Genomic DNA, 15,123 nt, shown 5'->3' on the forward strand with positions numbered 1-15,123 from the left:
AAGAAAATAATGATTCAGATTCTAATTATAATGACAATCATTATCTTAAGAGATTAAATAGAATCAACATTTTTAATGATATTGAAAGAAAAAAACAATAAAGAAAGAAAACAAAGAGTTGTGATAAGGGAAACGTATCCTCTTGGTCAGAAATTACCAGTGGTGTGCCACAGGGGTCAGTATTGAACTACTCTGGTTTGTACTATTTATAATTAATTTGCTTGAAACTCTAAAAAATCTAACCAAGCTGTAAGCAGATGACACCAAAATTTTGAATGAAATGCTTTCCAGTGCATCAACCCTTTTTTTTGCAATTAGATCTTGATTTAGCTTTTAAGTGGACTCAAGACTGGCTTGTGAAATTTAATATTTTGAAATATATGGTAATGTACTTTGGCCTAAATAACAAAAAATCACCTCTTTATATTAATAACAAAAGTTAAGCATAACAGAATCTGAAAGTGATCTTGGAGTAATCTTCTCAAGCAATCTGAAATGGAAACATCATGTAATAAAATGCGTCGGCAAAGTCAACCAAATGTTAGGTCGGATTGGAAAATGCTTTTTTTGTTTTGATGTTAGACTGCTGAGAATACTTTATGTTTCTTTTGTGCGACCACTGTTAGAGTTTGCAGTACAGGTTTGGTCACCTATTCGAAAGGGAGAATTCAAGTTATTAGAAAGAGTCCTACATCATGCAACTCGATTAATACCATCACTTAAAAAAAATCAAATATGAGAATTGTCTAAAAGCTCTTGAGTTGACTACCTTGATAAAAAGGAGACAACGAGAAGATATGATTCAATTTTTAAATTCTTTAAAGGTTTGGAAATAATCAAAAAAATTAGTATTCAACAAACTAAAACGAGAGGCCACAGCTTTAAATATGTCAAAGAAACCACTAAGCAAACGTGTCGTGAAAGCTTTTTATTTAATAAATCAGCCAATTCGTGGAATAACTTGCCAAGCATTTGTTAAAGCACAATCAGCTAACAGTTTTAAAGCAAATCTTGATTGCTGGATGAGCAGCAATCAAGACCTGCTTTTGGTGTGAGTCAGTGAGTGTGGTATTAACACACAATGACAGCCGATTCAAGTGAATCGGCTGTCATAGTGTCTTAATACCATACTCACTGACTCACACCAGTTATAGCATTTATTAACACTAATATCATAAAGAAAACTGCTCACGGAAGCAGCAACAGAGCATTTCGAGATGACATCAAATCTGTATTGAATAATTAACATAAACTGATAAATTTTTTAAATTGTCATGCGTTCATAGCTCAATATTGTGAAAGCTTTTTTTGAAGAAGAAAATAAAAAACTGAGCTAAAACTTGACATAAAGTTCGGTGGAACTATTTGGGTTCCATAATTGAAAAGTTGGTAAAATTGAAACCATGCATTCAAAAAGCATTAAAAATCTCATGAAAATCATTTGCTCCAAACATTGGAGCAAATGGTTTATATGAGGAAGCCGATTTTAAAAATTTAGAATATATTTTAAAAGTGTTAAAACCAATTGAATTGACTGTTAAGGAGCTGAGTAAGAATAATTCAACTATTCTGACCATTAAAGGTGTTCACATGACGGTGAACAAACGTCTAACTTAAGTGTAGTGGTGCTAGATTCCCTCAAAAAGCGATACGTTGAGTGACGCAACAAAGATTTAGCGTCTTTAATGAGATATTTGAAAAACTCCAATTCAAATATGTCACAAAATAATGATGGCTTCAAATATTTAATAAAGTCAGCAATTATTCAATATGCAAAAAATATTGTTAAACAAAGTTTTACCAAAGTATAGATAGTGTCAACGTCGAATCATTGGGTGAAGAAGTTGCTGAAGAAGCCAATAATAACCTCAAGACACAGTTACAACAATTCCTTACAAAGATGGTTTCATTCGAATTCAATATTAGCTGTTCTGATCCATTTTCAGAGATATTAAGGGAGTTTGAGCTGTTTGGAGCAAGTAGAGTTCGAACTTTGAATTTAAATAAGATTGATGCTCCTCTCAAAACAATTCAGCCCACGTCAACATCCAGCAAAATAACTTTTTCGCTGCTGGTAAATTTTCAACTAAGCTTCAAAGCCAAATGAATTTTGATATATTTAATGCATTAATATTTTAAAAATACTATTTTTGGAACGATAAATTATTGCGTTCTTACTTCTTGATAAAATATTTTCAATATCTTAAATAAAACATTTAATTTTTAGATATTAAAAAGTAAAATAAAATAAAAAAATGTGTAATTTTTCTTTTCATAAAGTTTTCTAAGGATTTGCCTAAATTTTTTAAATGTTTTTTATAAATACCGCACAATACCGGTTTATACCGGTATTGAACTATTTTAAATGCCGGAAACCGGTAATATAATTTCCCGGTATTTTGGAAACTCTATCCGCAATCGCTATTCTGAACGATTGTTAGAAATTATTGTCCAGAGGAAATTGTTTGCGTAACAACCATTACAGTTTTGAAGTATTTTTTTATTATGACCATTTTTTATAAACATTTCCGTAATAAGCTCTAATTCTCTAATAAATAAGAATTATTTCCTTTAATAAATAAGAATTATTTAATTTCGAAATACAGTTGCAAACATTACCTGCATATCTAATAACATAAGTTATTAGTACAGAAAGTGTAGTAACATTTTTTTTTGACAAACCCTTTTTATTAGTTTTTACTCATAGCTGGAAACTAGCGTTTAAAAGAGTCGTCGGGATTCAAAATGAGTTTTTCTTACAAATTGACTGCAAACATAATAAATAAAGTTTTTATTGAAATTAATGTTAAATTAATTATAATTATATAAACACATAAAATAACTTTACTTAATTATACAATTCGTATTGTTCTGTATAAACACTTTAGTTCTCGTTATGTTTTTTTTGACTTCTTCAGTTCTATCCATGCTTGTATCTTTTCTTTCAACTCGCTTGCTAAAAAATTCAAAAAACTTTCAATAAATACCAATAATTAATAGCAAACATAGTTACTATAGTTACTATGTCTATTTTAAATTAATTATAATAATAACACAATTAAACAAGAATCCGAAACAAATAATGTAAAAATAATAAAGATATTATATAGTATATTATATACTAAATATTAACCTGGTTTAAGCATATCTTCAGTTAATTTTTGTCTATTGAAAGGGTCAGTATTTGAGTTAAGTAAATGTCTCAAAATAACTGATCTATCCATAATTGTGCCGCTAGGCAGGATCACTGGATCAAACATGACAGTATCGATTAAAGGATCTTGAAAAGAAAAAGGAAAAATTTTTATATTACTTTTTTTTGTTTTGTTTTGTTTAAGCTATCAACTTTATTAAATTTTAGTAAATTTACTGCAGTTCAAGCAAATGTATAAAATTTTACCTTTAAATTCGTCAGGAGCATCATCTAGATCGATTGCATTTTTGTAGTTTTCTATAATAATTCGTTCTACTCGGTCTGCAAAGCATCGTAGCTGCTCTAACTGAGTCTTAAGTACAAAAACATTTTTTGATAACAATGTATATATTTTTAATCAATTTTAGAGTTGTATAAACACTAAATTAATAAACATTAAATCAATAAAGATTTAATTGTTAACTTTATGATTGTGGTTTAAAAAAATTAAATTTCCTTTGAAATATTACAGCACATAACTTAATATTTAACTTTTATTTATTTATATATCTATCTATAAGTCAGGGACGGATCCAAACCATCTAGAAAGGAGGAGGAGGGGAAATTTTTAAATCTTTTTTAATTAAGGGGGGGGGGGGGGAGGAGAATTTTGATTTGGTTGATCCAAACTTTCTTGTAAAGTAGGAATAAGGAGGAGGAGAAGGGGGGAGTGGTGGTTTTTTAGTTAATTTTTTAGAATATTAGTCTTTCACTGTCTTAATCTATGTAACTATGAAATTATCCATATCCTACTAGTCCTATGTACTACTATGTAACTATGAAATTATCCATATCTTACATATCCATATCCTACTAGTCCAATTTTTTTTTTGCACCACACAAACTCATTAAAAATTTTTATCACATTTAGACAGACTCCTTAATTTACCATTATTTAATTTATTGCCAAACAATTGCTCAGTTAAATATATAAATTACAATTTTGTTCTACAATTTTTACATAGAGCTTTTTGAATCAATAATAAAAATTGAAATATAAAAATTTGCCCACCATTTGTGAAAGAGTCATACTTTTAACACAATTTTAACGCGTTAGTTTTATGATGAAGAGATTTTATATATAATTTAAATTTGTTAAAAACCTTAAAAAATAATTCTATAGAAAACTTTTTATACATTCAATATACAACCATAAACCAATAAAAAACCATATGCTTTTATAGAAAATGAATTACCTGTGATTTAAGAACTGTTCTTTGTAACAACGTTATACAGTCATCAAAAAGTTCCTTTCTGTAGGAGCGCTAATAAAAAAAAATAAAAGCTCATAAAAGAAAATTTGTATAAAAAATATAAAAATATTTAATTGAAACAAAACATGAATGTAAAGTAAACCTTGACATGATATTTTTTGAGAACAACTTACTTTTATACAACTTATAAATTTATTTATAACATAAAAGTTTATAAATATCAATAAGAGAAAGCTTATGTAACTATTTCTCCACCCATGAAAGGCCTCTTGTTAAAAATTATAATAAGAGAAAGCATATTTTGTATCTATTTATCCACCCATGGAAGACCTCTTGTTAAAAATTATAATAAGAGAAAGCGTTTTGTGTCTATTTCTCCACCCATAGAAGACCTCCTGTTAAAAATTATAGTAAGAGAAAGCATATTTTGTGTCTATTTCTCCACCCATGGAAGACCTCCTGTTAAAAATTATAACAAGATTGTATGATAAAGATTTTAGCCATGATGTAGGGAACATGCAACCTAACTAAAGAAAGTAACATTTCACATGTGCTTTATGTTCATATCTTAAATAAACCTTAGAAAAAAGTTTAGATTTAATAAAACTTTAGGCACCTGTAAATAAATTGTACTTATGATATTAGTTAAATTATTTCTTACTTATTAGAGGTATAATCAAGAAAAGTCTGAAACAAATTAAGCACTTAAAAATGCAGTCCAATGCATGTCATTTTTATATTAAGGAAAATTAGTAAAACTTAAATCCAATTACTTTTACTTATATAATTTTTATTTTATTTATCATTCATCATTATAACATTCATCATTATAACTTATTTTTAGGTAATATCTTTTTTTATTCATTTGAATGTTACACACTAAAAGTTATGTGTGTTACGTGTTATACTAACTAGGGTTAGGACTGTTGTAATTGTAATTATAAAAATTAAATACAATTACACATTACAATACAATAATATTGTATTGTAATATTACAGAAACAATAAAAAAAAATTATTTTTGTATGGTATTGCTGTGATGAAAAACAATTACAGTAAGTATTGTATTGTTTTTTTCCTAACAATACAATAAAATTCGAGAACTATTGTATTGTATTGTTTTAATGAAATAAAATTACAATAACTATTGTATTGTTTTGATGAAAATAATTACAATAACTATTGTAGCGTATTACTTTACATTAAAGTAGAAAAGCTAACGTATTTTAACGTATTTACATTCATCTCTGAACAACTTACTATTATTTTTGCTATTTTTTATTTACGGATTTGCAATATATTGCAAATTTTGATTTTTACATGTTTAGATTTCGCATCACCTAGCTCTAAATGGCCGCAAAATAATGCCTGTCTGATGATAGCCTTACTATTATGAAAAATAACATTCATAAATTATTTAATTCAGCCCTTTTATTTTTTTCTCTTGATTTTAATGCTGCAAAGGAACTTAAAATATAAATAAAAATTAACTTCAGCAACACAAACAGTTAAACATAATAATTCTTCTTAAATAAAAATGTTAATGTCTTTTATTACAATAACAATATATTGCTATTGTATTACAAAGACGAATTACAATACAATATTTATTGTTATTGTAGTGGGTCATTACAATACATTTTTTTTCCAGATATTGTTATTGTTTTATAAAAATGAATTACAATACAATATTTATTGTTATTGTATTACAGAATTACAATAGCTGTAAATCACAAGTATTGTTATTGTCTCTAAATTAAGTTAATACAATAACAATAATTATTGTTACTGTTATTGTTTTCATTACAATTACAATAGTCCTAACCCTAATATTAACATAGTAAAGTCTACAAAATGTAAATATAGTTCATTATAGTTCATGTTTAAATTTTTATATTTAAATGACAAAATATAGCTAAAAAGTGTAAATAAAGTTCATTCTCAACATAGTTAAAGAGAATTAGTAAAACTTAAATCGAAAATTTTAATAAAAACATCATCTTTGACAATCTATAACTTTAAATGAAATGAAACAAATAAAAATTTAATTTTGTTTAATACAACTACTTCAAATTGTGTTTAAAAAAAATTTCTTAAAGTTTTGTTGTTGTTGTTGTATAGAATAGAGTTTTAGACTTTTATAATGTCTCTTTTTGAACATCTTTAGAATTTTGTTCGGTAGTTTTGCTTCAAATTGGTTTAAATAAAACTAAAAAACGCCCTTAATTTGGACGTGATTATAGAACTTTTGCAAAGTGCTTTAAACATGTGTTTAAACTTATATATTTATATAAATTTCTTAAATAACATGTTTTTCTCACCCAAAGTTATAAAGTTTTCCACTTAATAAGTAAAAGTAAAAATTTGATACGCTGGTGTAGCTCTTTTTCTTCCTTGAAAAATATTTTATTGTTTAATAGTCTGTGCAATAGTTAAAATAATTCCAGCACCGAGCAAAGTCCTCACTTAAAAATAGCTTTCAAGGACTTGAGATTTAACAGGTCTGAAATTAAATCTAAAATTATGATTCCATAATATATGCAATTATATTATATTAAACTATATAACATATAAAATCTTGATAGGCATACCACATTTTTAAAAATTTTTAAAAGATTGCTTGTTGCATTGTTGTTTCATTTACTCTACTATATTATTTATTTTACTAGTCGAGTATCTTGACTGTTTAAACTAAGAGCTGACTGTAGCAATTTCTTGAAAAGTGCCATTGAAAAAGCAATGATTAATTGTTTATAAAATGAAAATGAAAATTTTTTCAATTATATTTAGTTGAAAAAGTTTTATTAAAATTTATATAAAGTTTAGTAAATTATATAAATATAATTGTTTTAAAGGATTTATATTTTTTATGCTAAATATAAATCTTTTAAAACAATTTATACTATTGATTTTTATAACAATACTTTTAACAAAAATTGGGTTTTAATTGAAATTTTCTTAATAATCATTAAAGTTAATAAAACTATTAACCAAATAAACAACGGAACACAAACATAAATATATATGTAGTATATTACAAGAAGATGAACACCGCACCAGAGGTTTGGACAAAACACAAAGTGACTTACGGGTAAACCAGCACTGCGCTAGAGGTTAATACAGAACAAAAAACATTAGCGGTATTGAGGAGCAGTTCTCCTTCATCTTATAAATTATTTTTACCTTTTTAGTTTAACCATAAAAGTTTGCTTTCAAATAATTTGATGCAATAAAAACTTGCTGTTAGATTGCAAAATCCAAAATGAAACTATAATTCAGTTATAATGTAATATGTCCCTTATATATTAGCTTATAGTATATCTGTAGTGCATGGCATTAAAACTATATGTTAAATTTGAACATTTTACAGAAGAGCATTCTTAAGTTTTTCAAATAAGCTTCTGAAGTCAAATAACGACATAGAGATGTGAAATTTACACTTAAATAATAAAATTTGTAATGTTTTTTTTATTTTGTTGTCCACTACACATGTGTAATATGAGATACTACAAAATTCCATTAAAAAGTAAAAATCTTTTTTTTTTTACTTATATAGTTAATGCCATGCACAACAGATGTATTGTAGTATCAATTTTACTTGAGTAAAATATAAAGTTATTAAATATATACTTAGTCTGCAGTTTAGATACATTATATACTGTTGATTCAGGGGTCTGGCACATCGTGGAATTTTTTTGAACTTTTTAAAGACTAAAAGAAAAGATCATTTTAATATCTCTATTGTAACTCAATGATTTAATTATTTCTTTTGTTCATCTTTCTAAGGAGAATTGTTTCATATATTTTAAACTTTGCATAGAATGAATTGGTTATAAAAAATATCGGTTTTTAATTTATGAAATATTTTAATAGAATCTTATTGAAATAAAACATTAATAAAAGATAGTAATAAAAGATTATACTCTTTGATAAATTGAAGAATGTTTTTTTCCTTATTAAAAGATCATTAATAGTAAGTTGTTACTTTACATAAAACATAGTGTCACTTAATTTTATAAAAAATTATAAAAAAGCAAAGTTTAGAAATTATTAATTCTAAACGCATTTTATTTTGCTTTAGTAACGATTTTTTGTTTTTTTTTAAGAATTTTATTCTTCTTAATATTCAGTTTTTTTTGTAATTTTCTCCTATCAGTCAAGTTGAGCTTTTTTTAAGCATTTTTTAAATGTTCTCAAAACTTCTATAAAGCTGTGGCTAAGTTGTCGAAACTAAATGCTATATGCGTGGTCTGGAATAAAGTGCGATTGCATCTGCTTCCTAACCAAGCCTGCATAAGTAACAACACTAACATCTCATAAGTAACAACACTAATATCTCATAAGTAACAACACTAACATCTCATATGCAACAAAAATAATATCTCATAATTAATAACACTAATATCTCATACGCAACAACAATAATATCTCATATGCAACACTAGTATCTCATAAGTAACAACAATAATATCTTATAAGTAACAACATTAAATGACCAAAGTTAAATGAGTTAATTTAAAGGTTTATGCATATCAAGCCTTCCCGGGAAGGGCGTGCAACCATGTTTAAATTAATATTTTTAGACACACTGACCACAGCAGCTTGCATTTTTTATTTTTTTTAAAAAAATTTAATTGAAATGCTTAAAAGTATTTCAATAATTTGCAGCAAATTTAAACTTATTTATCGAGAAAAAAATTCAATTCTAAAAAAAGGAAACAAATATGTAATGAAATATCAAATTTTAAATAAATAATCTAGGAAAATTTAATAATTCGAAAAAAGAAAATTAAAAAAATCTTTTTTTTTAATAAAATTTTTATACAACTTTTGTACTTGGTGTAGTTAAGGCAATTTACAAATTATTCAAATTTTTTAATTTGAAGTTAGCATGATTTCATAAGCGTATTATGACCAAACAAAAGCTTTAGAGGTTATAATTTTTTAATATTTGAAGAAACTTTTCTCTTTTTTATATAGTTTTTAAAACCTTTTTACTACCCCTAATAGTGAATCTAAAGAACACCATTTGAGAGTTTTTAGATCACTTTCGCTCATCGTTGTTAACATGAATTTAGTTAAAAAAATTTTAAAAAAGTGCCTTAATTTACTATAGATCCTAGATCTAATCGGTTCTGATGTATATTAACTATATATATAGTTGTCAAAATACAATATTTCTATCAATTTTCACAAAAAATACTAGAATTCCAACCAAGCTTGTAATTATGAAAAAGAGCCAATAAACGATCAGAATCATATTTCTAAACTATGATGTTTAGTTTACCTAAAAAACGTATTTATTTAAAATCTTATTCAAATTTATCCAAGCAATTGGGATTTTAAGAAGAACTTTTATCAAAAAAAAGAATCTTTGTTCTAGGTTTTTCCGCTACAAGCATTTTTATTTTATGATACCGCAAAATTTATCATTTTAATTTCTACTTTCCATAATTCACAGACCTGATCATTTAACGGAAATATGTCGTAGTCAACAAAATACCATACAGACGCTATAATATTTTATAATTGCCTTAACTACACAGAGTATTCTTTTTTTGAGGTGGTTATTAATTTTAGCTATCGAATTTGATACAAGTTGAGGAAAAAAAAAAATTATATTTTATAACAATTTAACAACAATTGAAAGCTTTAATATGCAATTTATTCACGATTTTATCAGCCTGTATAATTAAGAAACTAATTAGCTACTTATGTTACTATTAGAAATTTTGTTTACTTTTTTTACTTAAGTTTATTCCTTTTCAAGTCTTTTCACTTTTAAAAATGTTTTTGCTATATTTGACATTTTTTCTCAATACTTATATAATAGGAAAATAAGAAGATAAATTTATTTGTTTGCTATTTATTTGTAAAATATATTCTTTGATTAATAAATTTTGTAATGACGGAAAAAATTAAATAAATAATTTGCATGGTATTTTTTTATATATGTATTTACCTCATTTGATGCCTGTCTGAAAGTGTATTTATATTGCCCAATTTCCAATGTTAATAGGAAATACTAGAATGAACATAACAATTGCTCTGTTTGAAAAAAGGTATTAAAATACTTTGAAAAAAGCTTTTAATAAGCTACTAAAAATTTAGTTAAAAAGTTCAGTAAATTACCAATGCACTAGCCCACGAGCTTTTGTAGCATTGCCAATAACAACAGTTCATCAGGAAATAAGCTATCGGGTTTAAATGCCATCTTGGAGAGTCCAACTAAAGTGCAGACTATTTCAATGGGGGTAATGAAAAAACCAAATATTTTATATTTGAACATTAGTATTACTAAATTTTTTTTTACATTAAATTTTTTTTTTTTAACAAATAAATAGCAATTACTTTACTTGCTTTCCTGTGCATTGATAAAAACAGTAAAGTTTAGCAAAAACACTTGAAAAACAAATTTTAAAATTGTCTGTATTTCTAGTGCAAATAATATATTGACTGACAAAAGTCGCGAACAAATTGTATATCAAAAATATTTTTATTTTCGTTATAAACTTAACTGCTTTTTTCCACGACTTGTATCAATTTTGGTAGTGGAAAATAACAAACACCCTAAAAAAAATAAATTATAAAACAGTAAAATATTTAGGTATATATTATTTTTTGACAAAATTTTCTTTTTTAAATCTTCAATTTCTTAATAGTTATTTTGTTTAGATATTCTATTTCGATATTCTTTCCGTATTTGTTTCTTTTCATTACGTACTGCTGTTTTATTCTCTATAGTTTTTTATAGCTTCCTTATGCTGCAAATTCTTAAAACGCTAACTATATAAATATGGTCTAAAAAAATTACTTTAAATGTGGAAACAAGGTGTGCGACTACACGCGCTTTCCGAGAAGGCTTGCATATGGCAGTTTGCATACTGAGATTTTGGTATTTAGCAGACTGAGTACTAGTAAAATATAATCAAAACTCAAAAACTTAAAGGTCAATTTTACTATCTTTGTTTTTTCTGCAAATACTTTATTTTAATGAAGTTATTATCTTGAAAATGTTAAAAATAATCTTACTTCATCTGCAGCAACAGCTTGAGCAAACTCATCAGAATCCAAATGCAAATATATGTCAACTATTTGATCTAACAATTTCTTAGGTTCAAACCCATATTTTTCAGGATTTCTTACCTTAAAACAAAAAGTTAAATGTTATAAAAATAATTATATTTAAAAATAATGTGAAAATACAGTGTAGAAAAAATATATACCTTTAAATTTTTATATTTGTCACCTGTTAATTGCTTGACATTATAATTTAGCATGACAGATAAACGTACCCCAAGTTCCTATAGAAAAAATACAATTGATAGAAAACAAATTTGGTATACATACAGTATACATGCATACATTTACACATATATATACTTAACTACATACACAAGTATGCATATATACTTTATAGGAATTATGTGTTTATAATTTTTTGGAAAGAAAAGGACATAACATATCCAGATTAAAATTCACTTACTGCATCTCATCCAGTAGATTATTAATAATATAATAAATTATTAGATATGTAAAAAAGGATTCTTTTTTACATATCTAATAATTTACAATCAGTATGTAGAGTAGTTTTATTTGGTCATCCACCTTGAAGTTCTGTTTTAAGAATTCTTTTTGTTTTATTGTTAAATATTTTTTACATATTATTTTACGTTTATGCTTTTTTTTTAAATTTGTTTGTTTTACTTTGTTCCAGCTTTATAACTATAAGTGATTTCTTCTTTAAAAACAATGTGCAAATAACCACTATTAAGTTGGGAGTTAGAAAACAAAGACTATTGTTAAAGTGCCAGGAAACAGTTAATAGAAGACTTGAAAAGTTGAAGGTTGTAAAAACAAGCAGCCAATTAAAGATTGGCTGGTTATTCATCATCAGTAAATAAAGTGTAGAAGCAAGATAATCATTCATTCAAGATGAGATTCATTATTAAAGATGAGTAACATTCTCACTTTTCAAATAAGTTTTTAATAATTAATTTTTAATTGTAAAGGTTTGTGAGTTTCAACAGTTATTTGTGAGTTCACCATTATTATGCTTAAGTTTCTATATTTTCTTATTTCTATATTACTCAGTGTGTCTATAGATTCATCCAGTAAATATGTTGTACCATTCATTAACATATTGATAAAAGAAGTAAAAAAAAAAAAAGATATTAGAAAAACTCGTAGATCATTTTTAGAACAAAGTTCATACAACTTTTAAGAATCATATTTTTCGAATTAAAGTTCATACAAATACTGGTTTCTGAATAAATGAAATGGCTTTGCTATAATAAAGAAACTAACCTGAACAACTTGAGTGAAAAAAAAAAGAAAAATGGCAGTTAGCTTACAAATATGAATTTCAGACTGTAAAATTATCACAATCTATCTACATAAATGATACATTTAAAAGATGTTTTACAATTGAACTTTTTTTTCTTCAGCCCTTTTGTAACACACACCAAACCTTTAGATCTATATAACTTAAAAAACTCTGACTATATTGCACTACATTGCACTATGACTATCTTGTATTATACTATATTATCCTAAAATAGCCACATTATATTTAAAAAATAAGATAAATTCAATCTTTTATAATTTTTATATTATACTTATATTTAACTAATATATTACAGAGTTTATTTTATTTGCCTCTGAGCATATGTTCTAATATAAATGCATAAAATAAAAAGCACAACCCCAAAAATTAAACAAATTTCAGTTTGTTTATATATATATATATACACACACACACACACATATATATATATATTTGTTATGTATTGTATATAATGTACACAAACCAGTTAGTAATTTACAAAGAAAATATATATTTTTTAAATGCATTACTTTTTGCATACCTGTTGCAAGAAAGGTTGCTTAATCTCAGCAGTCAAATAATGAAGCATATCCACAGTTTCTGTAGCAAGTGTCAAATAAGATTTGCACTGTCGCTCATCTGTAGCTAACTGGCGTTGTTTTGTTTGGCGCACTTCACTTGAAAGTTGTTCCCATTCCTTGGTATTAGCCATAGCATCTTCTATATCACGAATATTTCTCAGTGTGTCTATAGATTCATCCAGTAAATATGTTGTATCATTTATTAACATATTGATGAAACGAGTAAAATTATCAGTGCTAAATTTAAAAACAATTTATTTTAAGCATTATGTATTATTAGCATAATGTATTATTAGCTGAGGTTCTAATGTCTAAACAACAGAATTGCTGATTAGTACACATATTTATGCCTAAAAATAAATGAGAACCAATAATTTATTTTCTATGAAGTTGAAACTTTGTTGTTTTTTATTTATTATATGTTTCTAAGACAAAAAAAAAAATAAAAAAAAAAATTTTGCACTAAATTTTTGAAATTAAATGTGTGTTAAATACATACACAATACATATTTAAAATAGTTAGTTAAAAACCTGCTCTCTTTGACAATTGCAAGTTTGTGCATTGGTTTTTTCCATAAACCTTTTAAGATCACAGATATATGAAAGCGAATTCCAAACTTATCATAGAACTCACTTGAACTTCCTGTTGATTCAACATCTAAAAAAGTTTTAAATAAATTTAAAAAAAGACAAAGAAAAACAATAATAAAGTGACAAAAAAACCCAAATTTTAAACTAACAAAAAAAAAGTAAAAAATTAACGCACACACAAATGTGTGTGTGTATGTATATAGATATATATATATATATATATATATATATATATATATATATATATATATATATATATATATATATATATATATATACATATATATATATTAAAACAATTTTAAAATGTATTCTACAAAATAGAGTGATCAATGTTCTTAAAAGAACAGAGCAATTATAAAGCAGTAGAAAATCAATTAACAAAATTTTTTTATTTAACACTGTGTTTTATCAATAAAGACTCATCAAAAACTTTCTGATGAGTCTTTATTGATAAAAAAAAAAAAAAAGTGTATATATATATATAAATAAATATCAAAATCCAGATAATACAAAAATTTCAAAAAGAAAAAAACTTGGTCGAAAGTGGGAATGAGACAGAAATGAACAATTATCTTGGCATACGCTGGGCTTTCCATGTAATTGCAAGCGTTGCAATTACACGAAAAGAAGAGAGGGAGTTTTTACTTTTGTACTTAATTAAAATGCAAAATAAAGATCAACAAGATAGCTTTTTTGCTTCAATAATTGAAGTTTTAAGTGTTAAATGAAGAAGACCTCGACAAAAAGAAGAAAAAAATTTCTTCGTGACCACTCATTCTCTTATAACATCAAAGTGACACGAGATTATAATACTGTTAGAGTTTCAGTTTACATCAATGCTATTTTATCAATTTTTGGAATTAGAAATAAATAAATAATGAAAAAGTGTGTTTAAACAATGTTTCTCTCTCAAAAATAACAGCAAAAAAAAGATTTTAAATGACCTCGAAAGTTAATAGTTTGGTTTAGTTAAGTTAATAAAACATTATAAAGCTTGTACATTTGATTATTTTTAAGGAGTTTCTCCTAAAAACCAGTAAGGAAAACATACAAATCGACCTCTAGCCTTTTCAGACCATATTGTAAATAGTATTATTGATCATATCCAGTCTTTTATAGGACAAAAAAGCCATAATGTATTACATAACACTAAAAAGCTGTATTAAACAGAGGATCTTAATTTAACAAAAATGTACGATATGTACAAGGAGTGCT

The 15,123-nt window shown here is 25.5% G+C and overlaps 1 protein-coding gene across 3 annotated transcripts in view; it reads right to left on the reverse strand.

The window, feature by feature from the left end:
- Nucleotides 1–2,776: 2,776 nt before the first annotated feature.
- LOC100206462 (ubiquitin conjugation factor E4 B) overlaps nt 2,777–15,123 on the reverse strand; it is a 95,074-nt gene continuing 82,727 nt past the window's right edge. For all 3 annotated transcript variants that reach the window (XM_065799143.1, XM_065799144.1, XM_065799145.1), the window contains 8 exons: nt 13,846–13,972; nt 13,275–13,551; nt 11,634–11,711; nt 11,440–11,553; nt 4,390–4,458; nt 3,401–3,506; nt 3,134–3,280; nt 2,777–2,956 (listed from right to left, as the gene is read on the reverse strand). In XM_065799143.1, the coding sequence (XP_065655215.1) occupies nt 2,895–2,956; nt 3,134–3,280; nt 3,401–3,506; nt 4,390–4,458; nt 11,440–11,553; nt 11,634–11,711; nt 13,275–13,551; nt 13,846–13,972 (980 nt within the window). In that variant the 3' untranslated portion in view covers nt 2,777–2,894. The remainder of the gene's footprint in view (nt 2,957–3,133; nt 3,281–3,400; nt 3,507–4,389; nt 4,459–11,439; nt 11,554–11,633; nt 11,712–13,274; nt 13,552–13,845; nt 13,973–15,123) is intronic.

Source organism: Hydra vulgaris, chromosome 06, assembly GCF_038396675.1.
Source record: "Hydra vulgaris chromosome 06, alternate assembly HydraT2T_AEP".
Lineage (NCBI taxonomy): Eukaryota > Metazoa > Cnidaria > Hydrozoa > Anthoathecata > Hydridae > Hydra > Hydra vulgaris.